Source organism: Thermobia domestica, chromosome 2 (assembly GCF_964235325.1).
Source record: "Thermobia domestica chromosome 2, izTheDome1.hap1.1, whole genome shotgun sequence".
In the NCBI taxonomy this organism is placed as follows: domain Eukaryota; kingdom Metazoa; phylum Arthropoda; class Insecta; order Zygentoma; family Lepismatidae; genus Thermobia; species Thermobia domestica.
The window spans coordinates 24,121,661-24,145,793 of NC_137455.1; the positions used below are offsets into that span (position 1 = coordinate 24,121,661).

The following is a 24,133-nucleotide window of genomic DNA, read 5'->3' on the forward strand; positions in this document are numbered from 1 at the left end:
ACCACAATATAAATACAGTTTTACTTAATTGTCTTCAAAGTAGGCATTTTCGGAATATACACACTTCTTCCACCAGTCCTATTTTGGTACTGTATTTTCCAAAGTTCAGCCGTCGCATTGGTTTGGATGTCTTCTACGGTGGCGAAACGGGTACCAGTGCTGTTTTCCTTAAAGCAGGAACACCGTAAAGTGATTTTAAGCAGGGGTAAAAGTGAGGGGGTACTCGGGGAGACGTCGTCCCCCACTTCTAAAAAAATATATGTGGCGTCCTCTCACTTTCGAAAAAAAAAATACAAAATTACCATGGTTAAAGATAGATACGGGGAACGGCATGATGTCATGAGTCCCCCTACTTTTCTAGATCCACTTTTACAACTGATTTTAAGGCTATGAAAGTAAGTATTTGAAACAGGTTTCCCCAATATGCACTTTACCTTGATGTTTGTGCATTGTTTAAACAGCGAAATTGCATCAACTGATCACCAAATACTCCTCTGTTTAGCTTTACTACTCGTAACCTGACTGGGGTCCGCGGTGGCTCAATGGTAAAATTTTAACTTCTGGTGCATGGGGTTCTTGGTTCGAACCCAGCTTGCGCTGAGTGAGCTTTATGGTGAACAAACACCGTATGCGTGGGTTTTTGCTCTGGGTTCTCCCGTTTCCTCCTACTTTCCTCATTCCACCATTTCATTCATTTCTCATCATCACCGTCTCCTATAGCCTAGTCGGCATAACCGTGGGATGTTAAAGATTTCATTTCATTTCGAAATATCTTAATAATTTTACTACTATCAACATTGAAAATAAACCGATACATGGATGGACTATCTAGTAACCTGTTACTATATTTTATTCACAACCCGCGGTGGTTTAGTGGTAGAGCGTGCAGCTCTTGTGTGTGGGGCACTTTGATCGATCCTAGGTCTCGCTTTCTTCATGTGTAGCATGCATATATATATATATATATATATATATATATATATATATATATATATATACAGTGGCGTATTTACGATTTTCTTTCGGAGGGGGTTTTGCTAACTTTCGGGGGGCTATGCCTGAAAATGTGACAATTCTGCAAGATATTTCATATACTTTCCTATAGTAAGTAAGATTTCGGAGGGGGGCTTAAGCCCGGAAGCCATCCCCCTAAATACGCCACTGTATATATATTATATATATATATATATATATATATATATATATATATATATATATATATATATATATATATATAAATGAATGACTGTTATCCGGGTTATTCGGTAATGTGTGAAATGTCCTAACCAGAATTATAAGCCATTTCTGCGCTTATGATCATTGAACGCATGCACATCTTTATGCACTTCAGGACACTTTTTGACATGTAAAACAATTACCAAAAGTTGTTACTATAAAAATGTAACACAGCATCTTCAAACACTATGTTCTTTTGGCAATGTCATTACGAGCCAAAAAGGGGATTTTCAAAACCCATATTTTATGTCGTTTCTTTTTGAGTTTTGCATTTTTTCTCCGAAAGTCGGATGACTTTCAAAAAGAGAAACGACCGTTTTCTTTGCACGGTTTCCAAGCGATTAAAGTATTCATTTACGTTTTAAAACCAAGTCAAGGCATCAAAACTAATAGCGTCGTTGTTGAGTATCTACTATAGTGTCTTCTGTCAGCAGTCAGATTGTATAGGACAAGACCTATAATTTAAAGTGGGATCTGAACCTCTGGATACTCTCCCAACACGGAAATTGTATCCGACCTTCATACACCAAAGGCTCTGCTCTCGGTACTAGATTCGGGAAGAGAACCGTTCGGAAAAATCTTGGATATAATTTCGTATAACATACACCATTTATAAAGAATGTTAGAAATTTTATATGTTGTTAAAAATACATTAATAGGTGACACTTTAAGCACTGAGTCAATTTTGTATAAAATTTTGACATTTATTGTAGAGCTATAAAGAAGAGACGTAAAGAATTTATAAACATTTATATTTTCTAGTTAAAATGTATAATATAAAGTAGAATCACGAACAACTTATCCTTATATCTTTAATTTGAAAACACAGTGCACATGGAGCATAATAACCTTAGTTTATAAAGAGTTGTAACACTGATATCTAGATAACACAAATAAATTTCAGTAGCTACGAGATCGTTAATTCCATAGACCATATTTTTAATGGAACTAGAGCTGCCAGACCTAATACTAGGACCACGTCTGACGTACTGATTTCTTCTGGTAATCTTCCAACGCTGCCCTCTGGAAGTGTAGTGATACCTTCCCTCATGCTTCGTATTGATCAACCAATCTTCCAACGCTGTCCTCTCGAAGTGTAGTGACACCTTCCCATCAAGCTTCATATCGATCAACCACAGGCAAATACTCTTCATTTACTACCTGAATCTTGTCGTCTTCCACAGTTTGATCAAGCGAAGTGGGACGATTATTACACTACTATTGAGGAAGACTTGGTTACTATCGAGCCTCCCACTACCGAAGATGATCTCTATACACGGTATCTGAAATCATCTCCTCCATCCAGGCCCGTAGCCAGCCCAAAAATTTAGGGAGGGCCCGGTAGAAGTTAGGGGGGCCCGACCCAATCATATTATACTTCATCACCATATTATAGTTCATTTGCAAGCCTACCTTGAAATTTTATGGGGGCCAGCCAAAGTTTAGGGGGGCCCGGCCCCCCTTGCCCCCCCCGTGGATACGGGCCTGCCTCCATCCATCACGCTTCTGAATTTCATAACCCACAACGGAAATCTCCAGGTACCAACCACGTTCACTCTCATACGTCGTTCCCGCGAATTCTTTTGTGAATATCACCGTACTGGTAATTTAGCTCTTCGCCATACACGCCAACTCCAGCGCACTGTGCGAAACTACATCAAGGCATATAAGATTCGTAATTGGGTGAAAGCATGTAACAACTTAGCCAAAACTTCCCGCCGTACGAAGTATTGGAAGCTATTTCATACGTTAAGTGGGAGGCTTACTCGCACAACATATCTGCTGTTAGTCCATAACCAACATTACTCACAGACGAAGAGAAAGCAAATTTCTTTGCAGATACCTGCAAATTACCTTTGCCCCCTTTCAATCTGATTTTGTTCAGAGACATTCTAGTGATTGTTTGAATTTATCACCTTCATCTCTACAACCGAGTGCAACAGACGACTTCCAGGTGACAATACTCTTACAGCTCCAATTTCTACATTTGATATCGCTTCGGAGATAAACCTCAAGCGCAACGTAGCTAATGGTATAGGCAGTGGGGCTATTCAGCCGGTGCGAACCGGTTGTTAAAGTATTTCAAGTTAGCAGAACAGTTTGTTAAACCCAGCATTGACGTAACTAAAGGCTTGGGGGCCTCCCCGCAGACAGCGTAGAATGGGGCCCCTTCTGTACGTCCTACTTCACGATTTGGGAGCCCGTTAATGGCTTGTTCCCCCGCAATGCGGGGTCTGCAGGGCCCTTATTTATGCCACTGAAATCTAGACATAAACACAAACATGCATGATGACCAAACCAAGAGTGAAAGAAAGAAACCAACCAAATTTTTTAAAAACACCTCTGTACTTTTCCCGCTCGCTTGCATTGTTGTGAAAAGAAGCAATTTTTATTGTTTCAATTCAATGGGTAGACAGAAATTTGAATGAGTGGGCGCCAAGAAATTATCTGATGCTACCGAAGTTTCAAGTTATGTTACTGAAAGATTTCCAGATTTTAATAGTTAATTCTTTTCAGTGCTTCATGTTCGTATTGGTAGGAATAAACATTTGAAATTTTCAGGCAACAGAAAATAATTGTATCTAGTTTGATTCCTAAGATAATTGTATCTAGCTACCTGCCTATTCATATACTCTCTCTCTCTCTCTCTCTCTCTCTCTCTCTCTCTCTCTCTATATATATATATATATATATATATATATATATATATATATATATATAACTGCTTGTTAAAAAATTAGAGTAATACCATTGGGTATATACCGCATAACTTACCGTCATATCAGAGAGGCAGTATATTCTTTTATTCTCCGGACTGGCTACATCCGTTATGACTGGAAAACTTCTACTCTCATGTTTCTTAAGTCCAAATAACCTCCGGACTCTGTTGCGTCTTACTATCCGATACAATTAACCTCCGTATTTAGCAAGATTTTTGAGCTCATCATCATCAGACTACATCACCATCTTTCTCAATATAATCTCTTACGTGTACGCCAAGCTGGTTACGGACCTAATTTTATTATAAATAACCAATTGTTCAGACTTCTCAATTTCATCACGAATCATCATAGTACTGCTCGGTCTTCATGACTTATTCTTTATGACTTACGAAAAGCTTTACATAAAGTATGGCACTTAGACCCCATGTAAAACTTCACTGCTTCAGGCTTCCACTATCTTCATGTCATATTCGGGATGTAGATAGCCACCGTTAAAGTTACAATTGCTTTCTAAAAGTACTGGAGAGGTTTGAGAAAAGCCTTCGAGTCTCGTCCTAAACGAAGGGAAAATCCCAACCTACACCTGCTCGTAGGATAAAGCGGGCAACGTCTTTGACGACTAACGTAGGTGGGGACCGACCGACTCCCGGGATAAGGAGTCAGCTTCTACCAACTGCCAACGGCCTTCTCGTAGGGCGGATGAGCGGGTGGAGGTCATTGCACCTTCTTGTCCGTAGGAGGGGAAACTGTCCTAAAAGACGGATGAACCACTAGATGGTCAACGGCATGGAGATGTGGAAAAGAAATGGGAATACTACCGCATTATTTTTCCCCAGAAGGGACGAAGGACGAGAATAAACAAATATGATGGTTCTTCCTGAGGTAAAAAAAATTCCGGATGTAAAATAGTCCTCCGTTCGGTTCTCCTGGTGGGGACTACTCCGGGAAAAATCATCAGAGGAGAAAATATGACTTTCATTTCATCATGGGAATCTGAAACGTACGAACTCTACGACAGGAGGGGAAAACTTGAAAATTTAAAAGTGGAAATGGACAAATGTAAAGTGGACATAGTGGGCTTGAGCGAAGTGAGATGGCCAGGGAAAGATGGGATAGTATCGAAAAATTACAGAATATACTTTTCGGGTGGCGATAAGGCCGAGAATGGTGTCGCGACAGCAATGAAGAACGAAGTAGCAAGAAGTTTAACCAAAGTGGAATGCTGCAGTGACCACTTGATGTTTGTAAAACTACATGCAAAACCAGTGGATATTGTGATAATACAAGCGTATATGCCAACCACCGATCATGATGATAATGAAATAGAAGTAATGTATGATCAAATTAGTGACACATTGCATCAGAAAGGAAGAGGTAAGGTCAACGCCATAGTAATGGGAAACTTCAACAGCGTAGTAGGAGCAGGAGCTGAGAATAAGGTAGTGGGACCATTTGGATGAGGTAGAAGAAACGAACGAGGTCAAATGCTTATCGATGTCTGTAGGCAACATGATCTGGTGATGATGAACACGTGGTTTAAGAAAAGAAAAACGAAGCTGTACACGTGGAAAAGTTCAGGAGATAAGAAACTCTACCAAATCGATTACATTCTTGTGAAGCAACGTTTCAGGAATAGTGTACGAGACGTGAAGACACTGCCAGGAGCGGTCATTGATTCGGATTACAATCTCCTGGTGGCTTAAGTGCAAACCTGGTTAAAGTCGATCAAGAAAAATGGAAGGAAAAATCGAAAATGGAACTTAGAGCGACTAAGAAATATCGACTATGATGTGAAAGAATGTATTGAAGAAAAATTCTGTGTAATGGGCGATATGGTTGATAATTTAGAGAATAGATGGGGAAAAGTTAAACAGATTCTACTTGACACACTCCACAATAATAATGGCAGGATGGAAAGAACACCGAGAAAAGCATGGATAACTGAAGGGATGCTTAAGAAGATGGAGGAACGCAGAAGGGCAAAAAACACGGACATCAATGAATACAGAAGGCTGAATAATGAATTGAGAAGAGAGACAGACAAAGCCAAAGAAGAGTACATGGAGCAAATATGTGAATAAATAATGAAACCTCAACGGCGTGGCAGATATGATCTGATGTACCAAAAAACACAAAAATTAGGAGGAAAAGCTAAAAAAAAGTATACGAAAGTTTGGAATCGAAGATCAACAAAGTCATGTGGTCAATGACCATCAAGGAATCCTTAGAATTTGGGAGGAATACATAAAAGATCTGTATGATCAGAAGAATCGCTCCAAAGATATTGCGATCGAAGCAGAGGAATAGATGGATGATGATGAAAATGGACTCAGTATATTGAAAAGTGAAGTAGTACAAGCAATCAAAGACATGCGAAGGAGAAAGGCCACTGGAGACGACGACATACCAGTAGATTTGCTCAAAGAATTAGGAGACAACGCAATGAAAGTATTGACTTCACTTATTAACAAGATCTACCTGAGTGGAAAATGGCCAAAGGATTTTCTTGATGTTACAGAGATTGCATTGCCTAAGAAAAAGTAAGCAAAGAAGTGGAGCGATCACAGAACCATTAGCCTGGTTTCCCACACTGAAAAGATCATTGCACGCATACTGAACAGACGGCTGGAAAGTAAGATAGATGAGAAGATAGAAGATCAGTTTGGATTCCGGAAAGGAAACGGCACCAGAGATGTTATTGGATTAATGAGAATTATATCAGAAAGAATTCTTGGTGTAAAGGAAGAGTTGTGTTTGTGCTTCATCCACTAGCGAAAAGCTTTCGACCGAGTCAATTGGACGAAACTTCTGAAAATACTTAAAGAAATCGGAGTCAACTGGAGAGATCGACGACTCATTCAAAACCTGTGCATAGAACAACGAGTGAAGTTGCGCTTGAATGAAGGAGAAACCAATAGTGTGGAGATTGGAAGAGGAGTCAGACAAAGATGAAGTTTGTCACCCCGATTATTCAACATTTACAGTGAATGTTTAATGAAGGAAGCATTAATGGGAATTGGAGATTTCAAGATTGGAGGGCAGATCATTAACCAGATAAGGTATGCAGATGATACAGTTATAATAGCTAAAACCGAAGGAGGACTATAGCATATGATTGAAAAAATAGTAGACACTGGAAAACTGTATGGAATGGAAATTAACCTTGAAAAGTCGAAAGTTATGAGAATATCCCGTGGAAACACGACCTTACGGATCAGAGTAGAATAAAGGGAACTTGAAGAGGTCGATAATATCAAGTATCTAGAAGTATTTTGAAGATAGACGCTCAGTGCACCAAAGAGATCAGGTCAAGAATTGCCATACCTAAAGAAGCATTAAACATGAAAAGATCACTCTTAACTAGCAGGCTCAATATTGGACTTAAGTAGAAGTTGGTTATGTGCTATATATGGAGCATTGGACTGAATGGTTCAGATATTTGGACATTACGGAAGTTAGAGAAGAAATATTTAGAGAGCTTCGAACTGTGGTGTTGGAGAAAGATGGAGAAGATAAAATGGACAGAGAGAGCAACAAATGATGTTTTAAAACGGATAGGAGAGAAGAGGACACTTGTAGCCACCATCCTTCGTAGAAAGGTCAATTGGATTGAACACATCTTGCGAAGAAATTGTCTTCTTCACACCGCCATAGAAGGAAAGATGGAAAGGAAGCGAGGAATATGAAGAAGAAGAACACAGCTGACCGATGATTTGAAAGACAGAAGAAAATATTGGGAGTTAAAAGAGGAAGCTGAAGATCGAGAAAAGTGGGAGAAATATTTCCAGGCCCAAATCTAAAATTGGAAAAAAAATCCTCATTAGTCCTAGGACCTGCGGAAAGGCAGAATACTTAATAATAATAAAGTTACCATTATCCCTTAATATGGTAACAGATTGACTTCAATAACGAACTCGATGGAAACAATCGCTCTAGCTCTCTATAAGAGAAACAGAATTCAATAATTCGCATACATATGTTTTGGATGTGGGATATAAGATAGCCACCGTTAAAATTACCATTATCCGTTAATATGGTAACGGATTGACTTCATTAACGAACTCGATGGAAACAATTGCTCTAGCTCTCTATAAGAGAAACAGATTTCAATAATTCGCTTACATATATTTTGGATGTGGGATATAGATAGTCACCGTTAAAATTACCATTATCCGTTAATATGGTAACGAATTGAGTCCATTAACGAGCTCGATGGAAACAATCACTCTAACTATCTATAGCTAAAAACAGAATTCGAAATTTCGCTTACAAATATGGGATGTGGGATATAGATACTGAACGTTAAAGTTACTCTTATCCGTTAATGTGATAACGGATTGTCTTCATTAACGAGCTGAATAGGAACAATCACTCTAGCTCTCTATTACAAAAGACAGAATTCAATAATTCGCTTACACATGTATGAGATGTGGCATACAGATTGCCACCTTTAAAATTACCATTATCCGTTAATATGGTAACGGATTGTCTCCATTAACGAGCTAGATGGGAACAATCGCTCTAATTATCTATAACTAAAAGGAGAATTCGCAATTTCATTTACAAATATGGGATGTGGAAATAGATACCCAACGTTAAAGTTACTCTTATCCGTTAATGTGATAACGGATTGTCTTCATTAACGAGCTGAATAGGAACAATCACTCTAGCTCTCTATTACAAAAGACATAATTCAATAATTCGCTTACACATGTATGAGATGTGGCTTACAGATTGCCACCTTTAAAATTACCATTATCCGTTAATATGGTAACGGATTGTCTCCATTAACGAGCTAGATGGGAACAATCGCTCTAATTATCTATAACTAAAAGGAGAATTCGCAATTTCATTTACAAATATGGGATGTGGGATATAGATACCCAGCGTTAAAGTTACTATTATCCGTTAATATGGTAACGGATTGTCTTCATTAACGAGCTGAATAGGAACAATCACTCTAGCTCTCTATTACAAAAGACATAATTCAATAATTCGCTTACACATGTATGAGATGTGGCATACAGATTGCCACCTTTAAAATTACCATTATCCGTTAATATGGTAACGGATTGTCTCCATTAACGAGCTAGAGGGGAACAATCGCTCTAATTATCTATAACTAAAAGGAGAATTCGCAATTTCATTTACAAATATGGGATGTGGGATATAGATTCCCAGCGTTAAAGTTACCATTATCCGTTAATATGGTAACGGATTGTCTCCATTAACGAATTCGATGGAAACAATCACTCTAGCTATCTATAGCAAAAACAATTCAAAAATTGCTTACAAGTACGGGATGGGAGATATAAATAGCCACCGTTAAAATTACCATTATCCGTTAATATGGTAACGGATTGTCTTCATTAACGAACTCCATGGAAACAATCACTCTAGCTATCTATAGCAAAAACAATTCAACAATTGTTTACAACTACGGAATGGGAAATATAGACAGCCACCGTTAAAATTACCATTATCCGTTAATATGGTAACGGATTGATTCCATTAACGAGCTTGATAGAAGCAATCCCTCTACCTCTCTATAACAAAGGGACAGAATTCAAAAATTTGCTTACATATATGGTATATAGATCGGCACCGTTAGGGTCAGCGTTATTCGAGAATATATTAAGAGATTGGTTCCGTTAATGAACTCGGCTGAGATAACTGCTCTAGCTACTTATTGCAGAAAAGAAAAATGGAAACGAATTCGAATATTTGCTTTCGTTCAAATGTTATCTTGTGGAGGTAATGGATGGACAGATACTGTAATAGCAAAATTTTGTAAGTCCCAGCGAGTGATGCTAATAAATAATCTATTTCAGGAAAATAAAACAATGAATTATATTACATTGGAAATGAAGACTTATTTTTCTCTAATTTCTCGACCATTTTATTCGGCCCTCACATCTTTGAACATTTCTTTTTCGTGAAATACTAACATTAATAAAGAATTTATAAACTCTTATGCAGAGACGTTCTGACGGGTGATTAGTACCATTCTAAAGAGTTCGGCTAACATATGTTTGCTGCAGTACTGAGGATTTTAGCATGACGCTAAGCGTACGTCAAAATGACTCTGCATAAGACGGATAATGTCTAGCGGTGTTTTCAATTTTGCAAGTAAGCATAATGTATCTTCATTTTTATTTGTAGGAGTCAAGATTCCATTTCCATTGCTAAATCGGAGATGATTTCACAGCTGTTAGCACCTGAAGCATATGAGAAACGCGTGAGGCCATCAGGCGTAAATGGTACAGGTAAGAGACTAGAGATATAGGGCATTATGCAGAGTTGTTTTGACATATGATTAGCGCCATATTTAAGGTTTGACTAGTGCATGTGTATCAGAAGTGTATTTAGAATCCCTAATTAGCACGTAGTAGTTGATTAAGTTAATTATATGTAACTAATTAATTTAGGGTATAGGGTACCCTGGATTAGCCAAAATAAACTTACATTACGAAAATACAAAGGCAATTAATAATCTGTATTTCTTTCTTTCTTTCCTTTCACCTCATCGGGTGAATTAGCTATGAAGCAATTATTTAACCGAGTCCTCTACGATATTTGTTTAAAAAAAATTAAAGGAAATGAAATCTTTAAGTTTTACGTCCCGCGGTTAGGTTAAAGGAGACGGTGATTATGAGAAATGAATGGAATGAAGAAAGTGGGAGGACACGGGAGAACCCCGAGAAAACCCACGAGCACGGTGTTTGTCCACCAAAAAGTCAACACGGCGTGAGCTGGGATCGAACCAGCTACCCCAAACACCGGAGGTAAACGCTCTACCACTTTTTTTTTTAAATACTTTATTGTACTGTTATCGGTCGATTACATCAGAATCAATAAACAAACAAAAGTTGTACTCTTAGCAGCCAATTACATCAGAAAGCATAAACAAACGAACATACAATGGACACATCAATAAATTGCTGCAAGAAAATTAGCAAACTTTTGTTTACGAATTGGAAATGCAATAGTGTGCATGCGTAACAAAAGTTGGTGGATGTACAAAGTCACATTACCATTAAAATCATTACATAAAAGAATATCCATAGTATGGGACGTGATCCACAGAATTGCGTTTATGTTTAGTACAGGGATAAAATTTATAATCAGGAAATAACATTAGTGACAGACAAGTGATAGTAGAAGGAGTTGTTCGGGATATACGGGCAATAATTTTTTGATAGTAAGACCAAGTTGTAACGTTCTTTGAACAACTATCGAGCCGGTGTTGTAAAGTATCGAGAGCATGACAGGTACCGCAGAAAGAGAGGCTGCGGATACCCAATTCATAGAGTCTCCCGTTTGTAGGGTATATGTTATGAACAACACTGTACCACAGAGATTGCAGGGCAGGGGACAATATCGGTGCATGAATGTTCGCCCAGATTTGCGTCCAGTTTTTCAGTGGGTAATGTTCTGCTATACGGGGAACAGAAACTGTGATAGAGTGAAATTGATTATATAATTGCTTTACGGAAAGGTCTTCAAGGTGACTCCGTGCAATAAGCGAGTAACTAATATCAATAAATACGTCCTTGAGGTATGGCACAATGCTCGCCCATGGCTGTGTATGCAGGGGAGCTTGTAGCTCAATATGACGTAATGTTACACACAAAGCCTTGCTGGAAAGGGAGTCGGAATATGAACATAATGTTTGACATACGCGATGCAGTAACAGCGAGTAGCTCTGAAGTTGTATATTTTTAAGACCGAGGCCGCCAGCACCTTTTGATAAACACAAGGTCTCGTGACTTACTCTTAGGCAGTGATTTTGCCACAGCAGTTGCCCTGTGTGTTTTCGTATCACACTGAGGTATTTCTTCGGCAAGGAAAATAATTGCGTCAAAAACCAAAGACGACTAAAAATAAAAACATTTAAAAGGTAAACTCGGCCTGCAAGACTTACATGCCGGGCTTTACTTTGGTGAATGAGTGCAACCAAAGTACATGTTGTGGTATGAAAATTGTAGTCTATAGTGTCTGCTATGCGACGTTGCCAAGTTACACCTAAGATTTTGATGCGATCAGTACAAGAAATCGTAGAAAAATACACGTGTTGGTCAGCCGGATTTATACACATCAGGCGTGACTTTTGTTTATTCAGAACAGCACCTGAAATGCGCTCATAGTGCGATATGAGGTTTTCAACACGTGACAGTTCTTGTGGACTGTTAAGAAAACAATGTATATCATCGACGAATGCTTGTAATTTTAAGGTTGTTGCACCAATCTGTATACCTTGAATGTGTTGTTCCAGTTTTAAAAGAAAGGGCACGAGAACCAAGCTATACAGGATGGAAGACAGGGGGCAGCCTTGTGCAATACCTCGACGTACATTGATGGGATTTGTAAGTGCGCCATTAATTTTTAATTTTACGTATCGTTGAGTATAAAGAAATTTAATCAAATTAAGAAAACTGTCTCCGAAACCATATTTTGCAAGTACTGTAAACATATAATCATGTGACAACCTATCAAATGCCTTATGGAAATCAAGAGCTAATATAGCTGCCTGCGGAGAACTAGTTTTCTGACACCAATGAATACCTTCTCGTATATTACTTAATGCTAAATACATAGGTTTGGTATGCTTTAAGCCATACTGATCATTATGTAAGACCTGATTTAAAAACGGTTCTAAACGAGAGGCAAGACAACGTGACAAAATTTTCTGATCAACATTAAGGAGGGTAATCGGTCTAAAATTATCAAAATCATGCACACCTGCATTTTTAGGTACAAGAACCATGATGCCAGCCGTAAAAGAAGAGCTCCACGTGGGTGTGACTCGGAGTTCGTTATACATTTCTGTGAGAAAAGGCGTGAGAATGCCGTGAAATTGGCGGTAAAATTCTAGTGTAAGACCATCAGGTCCCGGAGATTTGTTTAACTTCCCCGCAAAAATAGCTTGGCGAACTTCGCGTTCTGTAAAGGGCTCATTGAGGGTGTTACGAGCCTCCGGGGTGATAGAACCGATCGGATGTTCGAAGCAGGATTCAGAGGATTGGGTTGGAGCGGGGGAATATAGGTTCTGGTATGCATCATACAGAGCTGAGAGTACGCGATCATGCTCGTGAACGTCACCGTTAGGAAAGGTGACCTTGGAAATAAGGTTTTGTTTACCTCTTCGCCTTTCACGGCTAACTGTATGTAAAGAGGCAACTTCATGTTGAAGCATCGTCGTTTTGCCTCTCGTGAAAAAACCTTGATTTTTTTTACGATGTAAAGTGAGTAAGAGTGCCTTAATTTCCTTAATACGAGGAAGTACGTCTACTCCTTGAGCTAGTTCTTTATAGTATTCACATAATAAGTTATAGTAGTAATTATATTGCTCTTTAAGAAGAGAGGATCTGTCTTTACTGTGTTGTTTACAGATAGACTGAAAAGAAGGCTTAAGTTGATATAACCACCATGAAAACAAACTTTTCTTGTGAGGTTTAAAATGCATTAAATAATTCCATCTATTGGTAATGAGCAACTGAAGATCCTCGTCAGTTAAAATGCTGTTATTGAGCGACCAAACAAAGGATGACTTTAAGTACTTACGGATGGGTAAATCAATGGTGCAAACCACAGCACAGTGATCAGAAAAGCATACTGGTTGAACGTTTATGGAGCGCACAAAATTAATTAAGGTGGTACTGACATAGATCCTATCCAAACGTGAGGATCCATTTTGTCTAAAGAAAGTGTGCCCTGGGGTGTTACCTTTATAATGACGCCATACGTCAACTAACTTAAAGTCTTGAACCAATTTACGCAGTGTAAGAGAAGTATTGTAACCAAAACTTGAGTCTATAGGATCTAACACTGCGTTGTAGTCTCCTACACAGATCAAATCTCGTGTACCAGAATGTAACTCCGTGGGAACGTCGGTGAGATAGAAAGAGTTGCGCTCGGAACGATTATTATTGCCTGAAGGTGAATATAAGTTACAAAAATGTATATTTTCATAATTGGCTGTAATAATGCGACCTGACGGAAATTTAGAAAAGTCGGTTAAAGAAATATCCTTACGATATAAAATAGCAGTGCCAGAACCAGTTTCGGAAGGATTGATTTCCCACATGTGATTAAAGAGATAGGAGAAATGATCAATATTGCACTCTTGAAGGAAAATTATGTCCAGATCTGATTTGTTGATGTAATCGGCTAATGCTTTTTGCTTAGTAAGACTTGAAATACCGTTGATATTAATTGTGGCTATACGCGTTGCAAACATAGATAATGGCCACAAAAGAAGAAAAATACACCACATAAACACTGCACCAAGAAATGGCATAATGCACTTGTCACAACAAAGACGGGTAATATCTCTCGCACATATTCCCAACCTAAATTGGGAGGTGAAATGATCACTTGTCTGGAGGGGCAGCAACATCGTTTACCTTAGTACTCGGTTCACTTTGATGGGGATCTGCTCGTGACCTTGTGAAACCAGACACACAATTATGGTTCTCAGGGAGAACACTTTTAGTTTTCTGATGTTTATTGGCTCGATTGGGTTTATCACGAGGTGAAGACTGAGATCGGCCTTTTCTACGCCTCTTTTCGGGTAGAGCGGGAAACTGGGATGCTTCTATAGTTGGAGAATCCATCTCAGATGAAACACTCATTTCCTGGCGGGAGTCATCCGGGATCGCTGACAACGGAGTATTTACGGCGGTTTCAGGTAACTGATCCTCTTCCGATTTTGGAAATGCTGGAGCAGGAGGACTTTGTTGTGGAAGATCCGGAGAAGTCGTCACAATGGTACTGGAGGTTGATGAGTCACTCTGAGATGTTGTATTGGATGCAAGGTTTCTCTGGGAGACAGTAGCGGGAATACTACTGATAGGTGCAATGGTAAAACTCTTGGGGACATCGAGTTGACAAGTAGGTTCATTTATAGTGAGTGCACTTGGAAGAGTAGGATCACAAGTCATAGTTGGCGATGGAAGGTTTTCCTGTAAAGTCGGAGGACGTTTCTCACTTAATACGGGAAAGCTGGTAAATGAATGAACATCCGGTAAAGTATCCACTTTGTTCAAAGAACCGGGCATGGGCGGTGACCTGGGTGTTGGAGCACTGGTGAGGGAAGCCGATACGGCTGGAGGGAGACGGCGCTTCGCACATTCCATCAAAAAATGATTCGGGGAGTCACAGATAGCACAGGTTTTAACTTGGCCTCCATATGTTAACCACAATCGTAAACCACATATAGTCACATAGGAAGGTATAGGGCGCTTAATACACATACGTATTATCTTTCTACCAGTTCGGACTTCGTAGATATGGCCAGTAGAATACATTTCATCTGTAATGGATTTGATATCACCATACTGAGATAGGACACGGGAAATATGTTGATCTTCTAATTCGGTGGGTACCAAATGTAAACGAACTGTCACTACATTGGAACTTGCGGAATCTATTAAAATATTGTATGTACCAAGCTCATCTGAATAAGTGACCTTTCCATTCACTCGAAAGAGAATTTGTTCACAAATCACTTGCGATATTAACTTTAGATATAATTGTTTGCGACTGTAATCGAACTCAATACTGACAACTTGATCTGGAAGCAAATGAAAAGTATTACGAATCCATTCATGTAACACTAATGTATTAGGCTTGTTCACTACATCTTGAAATGATAAACGTAAAGTATTCACTCGAATAACTGACATGGTTCACTGGAAAACAGTACTTCGCACTAGACTATATGATGAAATTAGCAAATAGCAAACACTAAGTACTTGATAGTAGAAAATACTCCACTTGACAATGCGGCGTGTGTTGAAAAAAAAAAAAAACACTCAACACTGCCACTCGCACACCTACAGAGACAGCGGTGTGGACAGCACGGCGTCTGCCGAGCAACATACCACTGAGCCACGCTTGGTTAATGAATTCTTTATGAATACCGCCCATAATGTTCGACAAGTAGAAAGGAGAATAAATTAAGTCATTTGTTTAGGTCGCGTAATTTCTTCATGAAATAAACTCATCGTATTAAAATCGACGACTTTTGTTATAAGTGATCATGTCATTCAATATCACTACTGAACTATATAATTAAGCCTTCATTTAATGAATATACGTATCTCAGCATACAAATTTATATCCTTATTTGATTTGAGTTTGTTTGCTTGGGTGTTTGGTCTAAGAAGGATGGATACTAAGAGAGAATAACGTCTCTGGAAGCAACAAGTGTAGATATACAACTGTATGCCAGTGGTGTATACTGATTTGATGGCTTGGGCTACCACTTACCTTTATAATACCTGTATATTATTATTATTATTATTATTATTATTATTATTATTATTATTATTATTATTATTATTATTATTATTATTATAGTTTAGTTTCGATGCTAATACACAGTTTTCAAAATAAGAAAAAAACTTTACAACACACTTTCAAGTAGATAAATATTTTCTCTTCACTAGCAAGACTTATTTTATTAGTATTACGGAAAAACGATCGTACATTTCTACCTTCATTTCTTTCATGAAGTATCCCTACATTTTGCATTGGATAGGTGGTAAACCTACTAACCAGTGTAAATGAAAGCTGTCCGAGTAATAAAGAACGCTGAAATAGGCAATTAGCCACGAAGGAGCCTCAGTCTTTAAGAGCCTTAGCAATGAAACGCAAATAATGAAACAAGTATTTATAACAACTATGGAAACTATCGCAAAATACTATAGAGCTCAAAATTTTCGTTGCGATGACGCAAACCACCATGGAAAAAGGCTCAACGTATCCGAGATTATTCCCAGAGCCCCCCAAAATGAAATCGTATAATTTCCCTTTAGTCTTCGCTCAAGTCAAAGAAACCGATTTCTCTAGAGACAACTGCTGTTACCTGGCATCCCATTCGTACGCTGTGGGCGGAGGTGAAGCAAAGGGTAATGCGATGGTACAATTGTTGCTGTAGTACCTAGAGAGTGGTTTCTGCTGCGTTGTCATATCGAAGACCTCTTAAGTTAGCTAGACAGACTGCGTGGGAAGAAATTAGTGGATCTTTCTAAATACATACAGTTCTCAGAAACTTGTAGTCATATCAACATAATTTAGTTTATATTATAATAAATTTATTTTGTAGTATTCTAGGGCTACCGCCGCTAGGCCCAGTAGCCCACAAAATACGCCACTGCTGTGTACAACAAAAAGAAAAGGGTATTATACAAAATTTGCCGGGTCTCCTGCAACAAAGGCGCGTACGCCAACGACAGCACTGTCTTGGGTGGAGTAGGGAGTGCAGATCTGTGTTTAAAGCAGATATGTTTTTCTGATATATGGCCCCTTTATACTGAGAAGTTCAGCTAGGAACATCAACTGTCAAATTCCGATATCTCCTAAATCTGATATTTCAACAAATAATAAAGCCATTAGCTTGGTGCTTTTAAAATATTTTTAGTCCTGGTTTAATGCAAGTGTTTTTAACTACTACTAAGAATGATACAGAAATTTCCAAAAGGAGATAACTGAACTACCATTTTTACTCTGATCCCTCGACAGCAAGATGGATATTTATAAAAATGAAATTAAATGATTTAGTTTAACATCACGCGACTATGTCCTTTAGGCTAAGGGAGACGGATGATTAAGGCAAGTGAATAATGATTGAATGTGGGAGGAAACGGGAGTACTCCGTGTACGATATTGTATACCACAAACATACTTGACCGGGGACTGAACCAGGGACCCCACGCACCAGAAGTAAGCGCTCTATCATTCGCACACAAATCTATAAGATGTCCTATATTTATGCATATGTTATTAGAGCTAAGATATCTAAGGAAATAGGGTTAAAGAGCAAAACTAATGTTATTTCTCTTAGATTTTTCTTTTATATATACAGGGTGTTTCAAAACAACACCGACAACGTTTGGGAGGTGATTCCTCACACCGAGATAAGACGAAAAGTATAGACCAACCTGGGTGCACAAATGCCTTCTTTCAGAGTTATAGGCTGCCGAAAACGTGAAAAAAATGAACTTAAAAGGTCCATAGCTCCAAAACTATAGAGCCTACCATTGTCGGGTCAAGACCTTACTAAGGAACTAGTATGTACTCTATCCAAAAATACATGCTTCAGAATCCTGCAGTACTTCCGCAACAATTTTTATAAAAGTAGTTAGTGAGTATTTCATATTATATGCCCGTAACCAAATTGCCTGTACAAAAATCGTTGCTGGTGTATCTGAGGATTCTGAAACAAGTATTTTTGGATAGAACACATAATAGTTCCTAAGTTAAGTCTTGACGCGACTAGAGTAGGTCCTATAATTTGGTAGCTATCGACCTTTAAAGTTCATTTTTTCATGTTTTCGGCAACTTATAACTCCGAAAGGGAGCATTTGTGCACCCAGGTTGGTCTATACTTTTTATCTTATTTTGGTGTCAGGAATCACCTCCCAAACGTTGTCGGTGTTGTTTTGAAACACCCTATATATAGGCGCGGATACAAGGGGGCTATAGTTCAACTTGACGCTTAGGTATACACAGGTATACACTGGATGAAATGGGTTTCAATCCCGCTTTACAGTGGATAAAGCGGCACACTATGGTTTAGTCCCTCCATTGATCATATCCTGGATCCGCCATTGTATATATGTATATATAAACAAGTGAACTTTAAAAGTTCATACCTCCACTACTATGAGACCTATCGTAGTTGGTTCAAGACATCACTGAGGAACTATTCAAATATCCATGTTTAAGAATGCTCTAGTACTTGCACACCAATTTTTAGGGAGGTAGGTGAAGCATGATCAAGTACTTTTAAACAATCTCTGTAAAAATCATTGTGCAAGTACCAGAGATTCTGAAAAATGAATTTGTGGATAGTTCACGTACGAATTCCTCAGTGATATTTTGACCAGACTAGGGGCGTCATTTAGGGGAGGCAGGAGGGGGAAATTGCCCCCCCTTAAGAATTTGAGGTATATATATATACTTTAATCGGTTGTCTACTAATATACTAGTACAAAATGCGAAAGTCTTAGGTCGGTGGTGCTCTTGCACCCCCCCAAGCGAAGTCCGAAATGACGCCCCTGTAGTGAAAAAATAGACCTTTAAAGTTCTTTTATCACCTATTCGGCAATCTATAAATACGAAACTATGCACTTCCGACCACAGGTCCATATGAATTTTTTTTTCTTATTTTGATGTTATCAATCTATTCCAAAAATATTGTGACAAATTTATTTTTGTTAATACCCTATATATATATATATATATATATATATATATATAGATAGATAGATAGATAGATAGATATACTTTCTGGCAAGATGACCTTGTATGATCCAAGCCCATGGCTCCTCTTTCATACATATGTATTTCTCCTCGCATATGTGTCTTCCAGTTTTATCCCCTTCCCCTAACCATGTGACTGCATGTGTAGAGTATGAATGCAGAAAAAAAGAGGAAAAGAGGTTGGTGACAACACCCACACACATTTTATTCTCACGCATACCCTGTTTCACATATATATATATATCTGTGTTATTGTATCAGGCAAGGTTAGCGTATTTGCGTAAAAGAAAGGTACACTACTAACAGTTGTTATAGTTATGACAAAAGCATTCCTTTAAAAAATATAAAGTAAAATAATATTCTATTACATCATTTATGCTTCCTGTGTTAATATATATATATCAAGGGCGCCCATGTTGTGGTTTCCAAGGGGGAGCAAGTTTAAGCGATGTTTCAAAACTAGTTTCAAATTTTGCTGCAACAAATGCAAATATTCTATTAGATTTTCGATATTCTGAAGCACAATTTCCGCTAGGGGGGAGAGCGCCCCACCTTGCCCCCCTGGTGGGCGCCCTTGATAATAACATACACATACTTATATATATATATATCAAGGGCGCCCACCAGGGGGGCAAGGTGGGGCGCTCTCCCCCCTAGCGGAAATTGTGCTTCAGAATATCGAAAATCTAATAGAATATTTGCATTAGTTGCAGCAAAATTTGAAACTAGTTTTGAAACATCGCTTAAACTTGCTCCCCCTTGGAAACCACAACATGGGCGCCCTTGATATATATATATATATATATATATATATATATATATATATATATATATATATATATATATATATATACAATTTCAGAATTACAGGAGAATTTCAAAGAAATCACATCTGTAAAGATTAAACGTTCTCTCACTTGAAACTAAAGGAAGAAAATTTCCTTAATGTATTAATTGGAGGATATTCAGGCATACTATATGCAGCATTTTTAAAGTTTTGAGAAAAACGAAAAAGAAAGTTTGAATAACAAATGTAATTTGCAGGAAAAGCCAACTACATTGAAATTTATTCAAATTGTGTCTATTTGAATAACATTATAGCTGGTTTAGTTTGCCAGATAGAAATTCACATCATTACCTGTACTTTGGTATGAGTAACTCAATTTCGCAAAAAGTGATACTTGCTCTAGCCTGGCTGGATACCTTTCAATTATTCCTTATCTTATTCCAGTTCATTGATACTTTCAAATAGTGTTGCTCACGAGACTAAATTTGGAGGTGTCTCGTCTCTAAAAGGTGTAGGGACAATGTTTTCTCGTCTCGAAAAGTCTATTTGTTTATATTCTAAGCATTCTCTCTTTCTATCTCGTATCTCGTCACCAAAACCAGGGGTAAAAGTGATGGGCAACGCGGGGAAGCGCCGTCCGCCCACTTCCAGAAAATATCTGTGGTCTCCCCCCATTTTCTAAAAAAAAAAAAATTACAATGGGGAAAGATAGGCACGGGGGATGGCATGACGTCATGCGTCCTCCTACCTTTTCAGGTCCATTTCTATCCCTGACCAAAACGTTAAAAGATAACTTTCGTAGTGATTGGAGCGATTGATGAGGGTGCATTGATCAGAGTGACCGGTGGCAGGTGAGTAACACAGAGAGTTAGAATCAGAGACGGCCGTAGTGTTTTCTTCCAAGGGGAGCTAATGGCCGATTCCAGGGGATACAAAAAACCGATACAAGCATGGGTGCTAATAACATACACATACTTTGATGCAATTGTGCGCGTAATAGGCCTACATCATATAAAATAACAGTTATTTACGCACATATCCTTTCTTATATAAATATACTAGCAGAATATCCGTTCTTCGCACGGAAGGAATACGATTCATTTTGGACATAAAGGACTAAATTTGGATTTAAACTGCATCAGAAGTTTCACTGTTCGTACTCCGCGGCCCTGAAAAGTATGGATTTGACACTAATAGCGATCATTTTCGATCATTTATAAATATCTCCCCCTCTCCTAAGTTGCATTGTCAAAATGAAATAATGAAAGCCATCCCAGGCTCGAACCTCATCTATGTTGAAAATTTCACCGAGATCGATAGAGTGGTTTAAGAGTTATTAAGTCACAAAGTATTTTCTTCCTCCTAAAGGCTTCTTTCGCCATTTCTATGCTTGCTTTCATTTCACGTTCACATTTAATATCGTTACTAATAATACTACCAGATGTCGAATACTAGTCACATGTTCTATTCTCTCCCCTCCTACTACTTTATTTTACACCTACCCCTTCGTTACAATCACCATTGCTTTTGTAATTTTCATTCCATATTTTTCATAGCTCTTCCTTAAGTTCCATAACATCTTATTGATTTCCCTTTCAGATTCTGCAACAAGCGATATTCATCTGCAACACCTAATCATTCTACCTCCTACTGCAATGTCGTCTTCATTTTGTAGACTCTTTTCCACTATCTCTTCTAGATAGATATTAAACAAGGTAGGCGAGAGTCAGCTTCTCTGTCGAACTCCCCTTGCAATTGCACTCTCCTTTGTCATTTCCTCCCCTATTTTGATACTTACTTGTTGGTTCATATACAAGTTTCTTATGAGTCTTCGATCTTTCCATTCCGACCCAACTTTCTTCAGAACTTCCAACAACAATTCACAAATTGACGTGATCAAAAGCCTTTTATAGATCAAGAAATACCACATACACCTCTTTCCCCTTTCCTATAATCCTTTCACCGACCACTCTTAATATTCCCATTGCATCTCTTGTGTCCTTACTTCTCCTGAACTCAAACTGTTCCTTCTCAACTTTTTTCATTTGTTCTCTTATATGACCTTCTGTTCAGAATTCAAAGCAAAATTTTTGCTGCATTAGATATGAGACTGATAGTACTATATTCCTCACATCTTTTTGGGTTCGATTTCTTAGCCATTTGTATTACGATCGTCTTCAGGAAGTCTTTTGGCCACTCTCCTTTTTCATACGGGGTCGGTCGAAAATATTATTTCTTGTCCTTGTCTCCCATATTCTTAGTGAATTCGATTGTTATACAGTGAAACCTCTACTAACGGACACCTCTATAAAGCGGACACCTCCCATAACGGACATATTTTGTAATCCCCAAACACTGTAATAGGAAAAAACATATTGGCAAACCTCTCTAAAGCGGACACTCTCTAGTACGGACACGGACAGTCATTCTTGTCTTTTATAGGTATTATTTACCTCCGTATTACGGACACTTTCTCTAGAAACAAGTTGGAAAGTGCAGTAAAAATACACTTTTAGTAATTCATACGTATGTCACCAAGGAAGAACATGTGGGTGTGACAACATTTTGCCTCCTCAACTGTCTATTCAGCAACCCACAAGAAGGGTCTTTGTTTGAGAACACCCTTATATCCTTTGCTTGCATTCTACTCCCACCCAACCTGCTTCAGAAAAAAAATGGTTGACAATTGCCCACTGTTTGGAATGACACATCATTCTACTGTCCCGCTGGAATCTCTAACCAAACAGAAGACAAGTTTGGTATTTTTGACCACGGGTACGCATATTGTCTTTTAAAAAAGTCATTTCTGGACTACAATTAACTCACAAATTAAAGCAACACACCGAAAACGTAGTAAGTAGCGATAAGTGTAAAGTGCAGAGAACTATAACATCTTACTTCCATGTTGTGCCTCGAATTGGATGGAGCAAAATAATACAGGTACACTAACAGTTTGGTAATATTCATAAATACGTGATTCATGCAAAAAAAAAATCTAATTGCATATTACCTTCTTTATTAATTTACGTAAGAAAATATTGAAATATCTCTAAGGCGGACATTTCTCTATAGCGGACAATTTTTGATTCCCCACGGCTGTCCGCTTTAGAGAGGTTTCACTGTGTTATCTTTCCCAGTTGCCTTTCCATTCCTAATCTCGAATATAGCTTTCTCATACTCACCCCGAAGAATATTAAACCCTTTATCATCCACGCTTACTTCATTTTCTATTTCAACATCTCGGCCACACTGCCTATTCCTACTTTCATATAAGTCCTTAACATATTTTTTCCATCTTCCTAAGACTTCACTTTTCTCGCTGACTACCTTCCAATTCTTATTTTCTACTGCCATTGTAATCGCAGTTGTAAGCAACATTAAATGATAGCTTAAAGTTAACATGCATTTTTTAATTTTATAACGTAAAGGGAATTAGAGAAGAGAAAATCTTCATTATGTTAGTGTGTGAAGAATATAATTGAAACACTTTTGCTTAAATGTGTGATTGTGTTGCATCAATGTTTATTCTATGTTCGGTTATTTTGTGTATATCTGTGTTTCATTGTCCAGTGAGAGACTGCGAGATTTGTTTTCTTCGACAACCGAGCGCCGACTGGCACGACATACTTTGTTTCGTCCGAGAGCAGACTGTTGTTGTGACCTATAGCTACATCTTCATTCAACCCTGATTCAATGGCGTGAGAGAAGAAGTTTAGTTTGGCAGAAGATGTACTAAGCTTGAAGCTAATGAACTGGTCTCTCTGCGAAATATGTCAAAATGATCCCTGGAAAAGAAGAATCTTTAGTGTGTCCAGTTGCAAACAAGAGATTCACAGAGCTAAATGCGGGATAAAGCTCACTTGTGGGAACCTTACAAAGTTTAAGGAGGAAAATGCCCTACCGAAGGAAATTCATCTAGATCGATGGTGAGAGGGGCAATTGAGTATGTCAATTGAAATTCCATAACACCAAACTCTATAGACTTTCGAAGCACAAACGGAAGTCCATAACTATATCCATCGAAGAAGACATAACTTATGATGCAATTAGCATACGAGAGCACCCAAAGCGTCGAAAAGAAGACTGTCCCATTTCCAAAAATATGCTTTTTCTTCAA

At 38.3% G+C, this 24,133-nt stretch overlaps 1 protein-coding gene across 1 annotated transcript in view; it reads left to right on the plus strand.

Annotated features, from left to right (window-relative positions):
* LOC145671251 (glutamate-gated chloride channel-like) overlaps positions 1-24,133 on the plus strand; it is a 113,951-nt gene that overhangs the window by 17,640 nt on the left and 72,178 nt on the right. Inside the window, exon 2 of the mRNA XM_081740169.1 lies at positions 10,122-10,225. Within this exon, the coding sequence (XP_081596295.1) occupies positions 10,122-10,225 (104 nt within the window). The remainder of the gene's footprint in view (positions 1-10,121; positions 10,226-24,133) is intronic.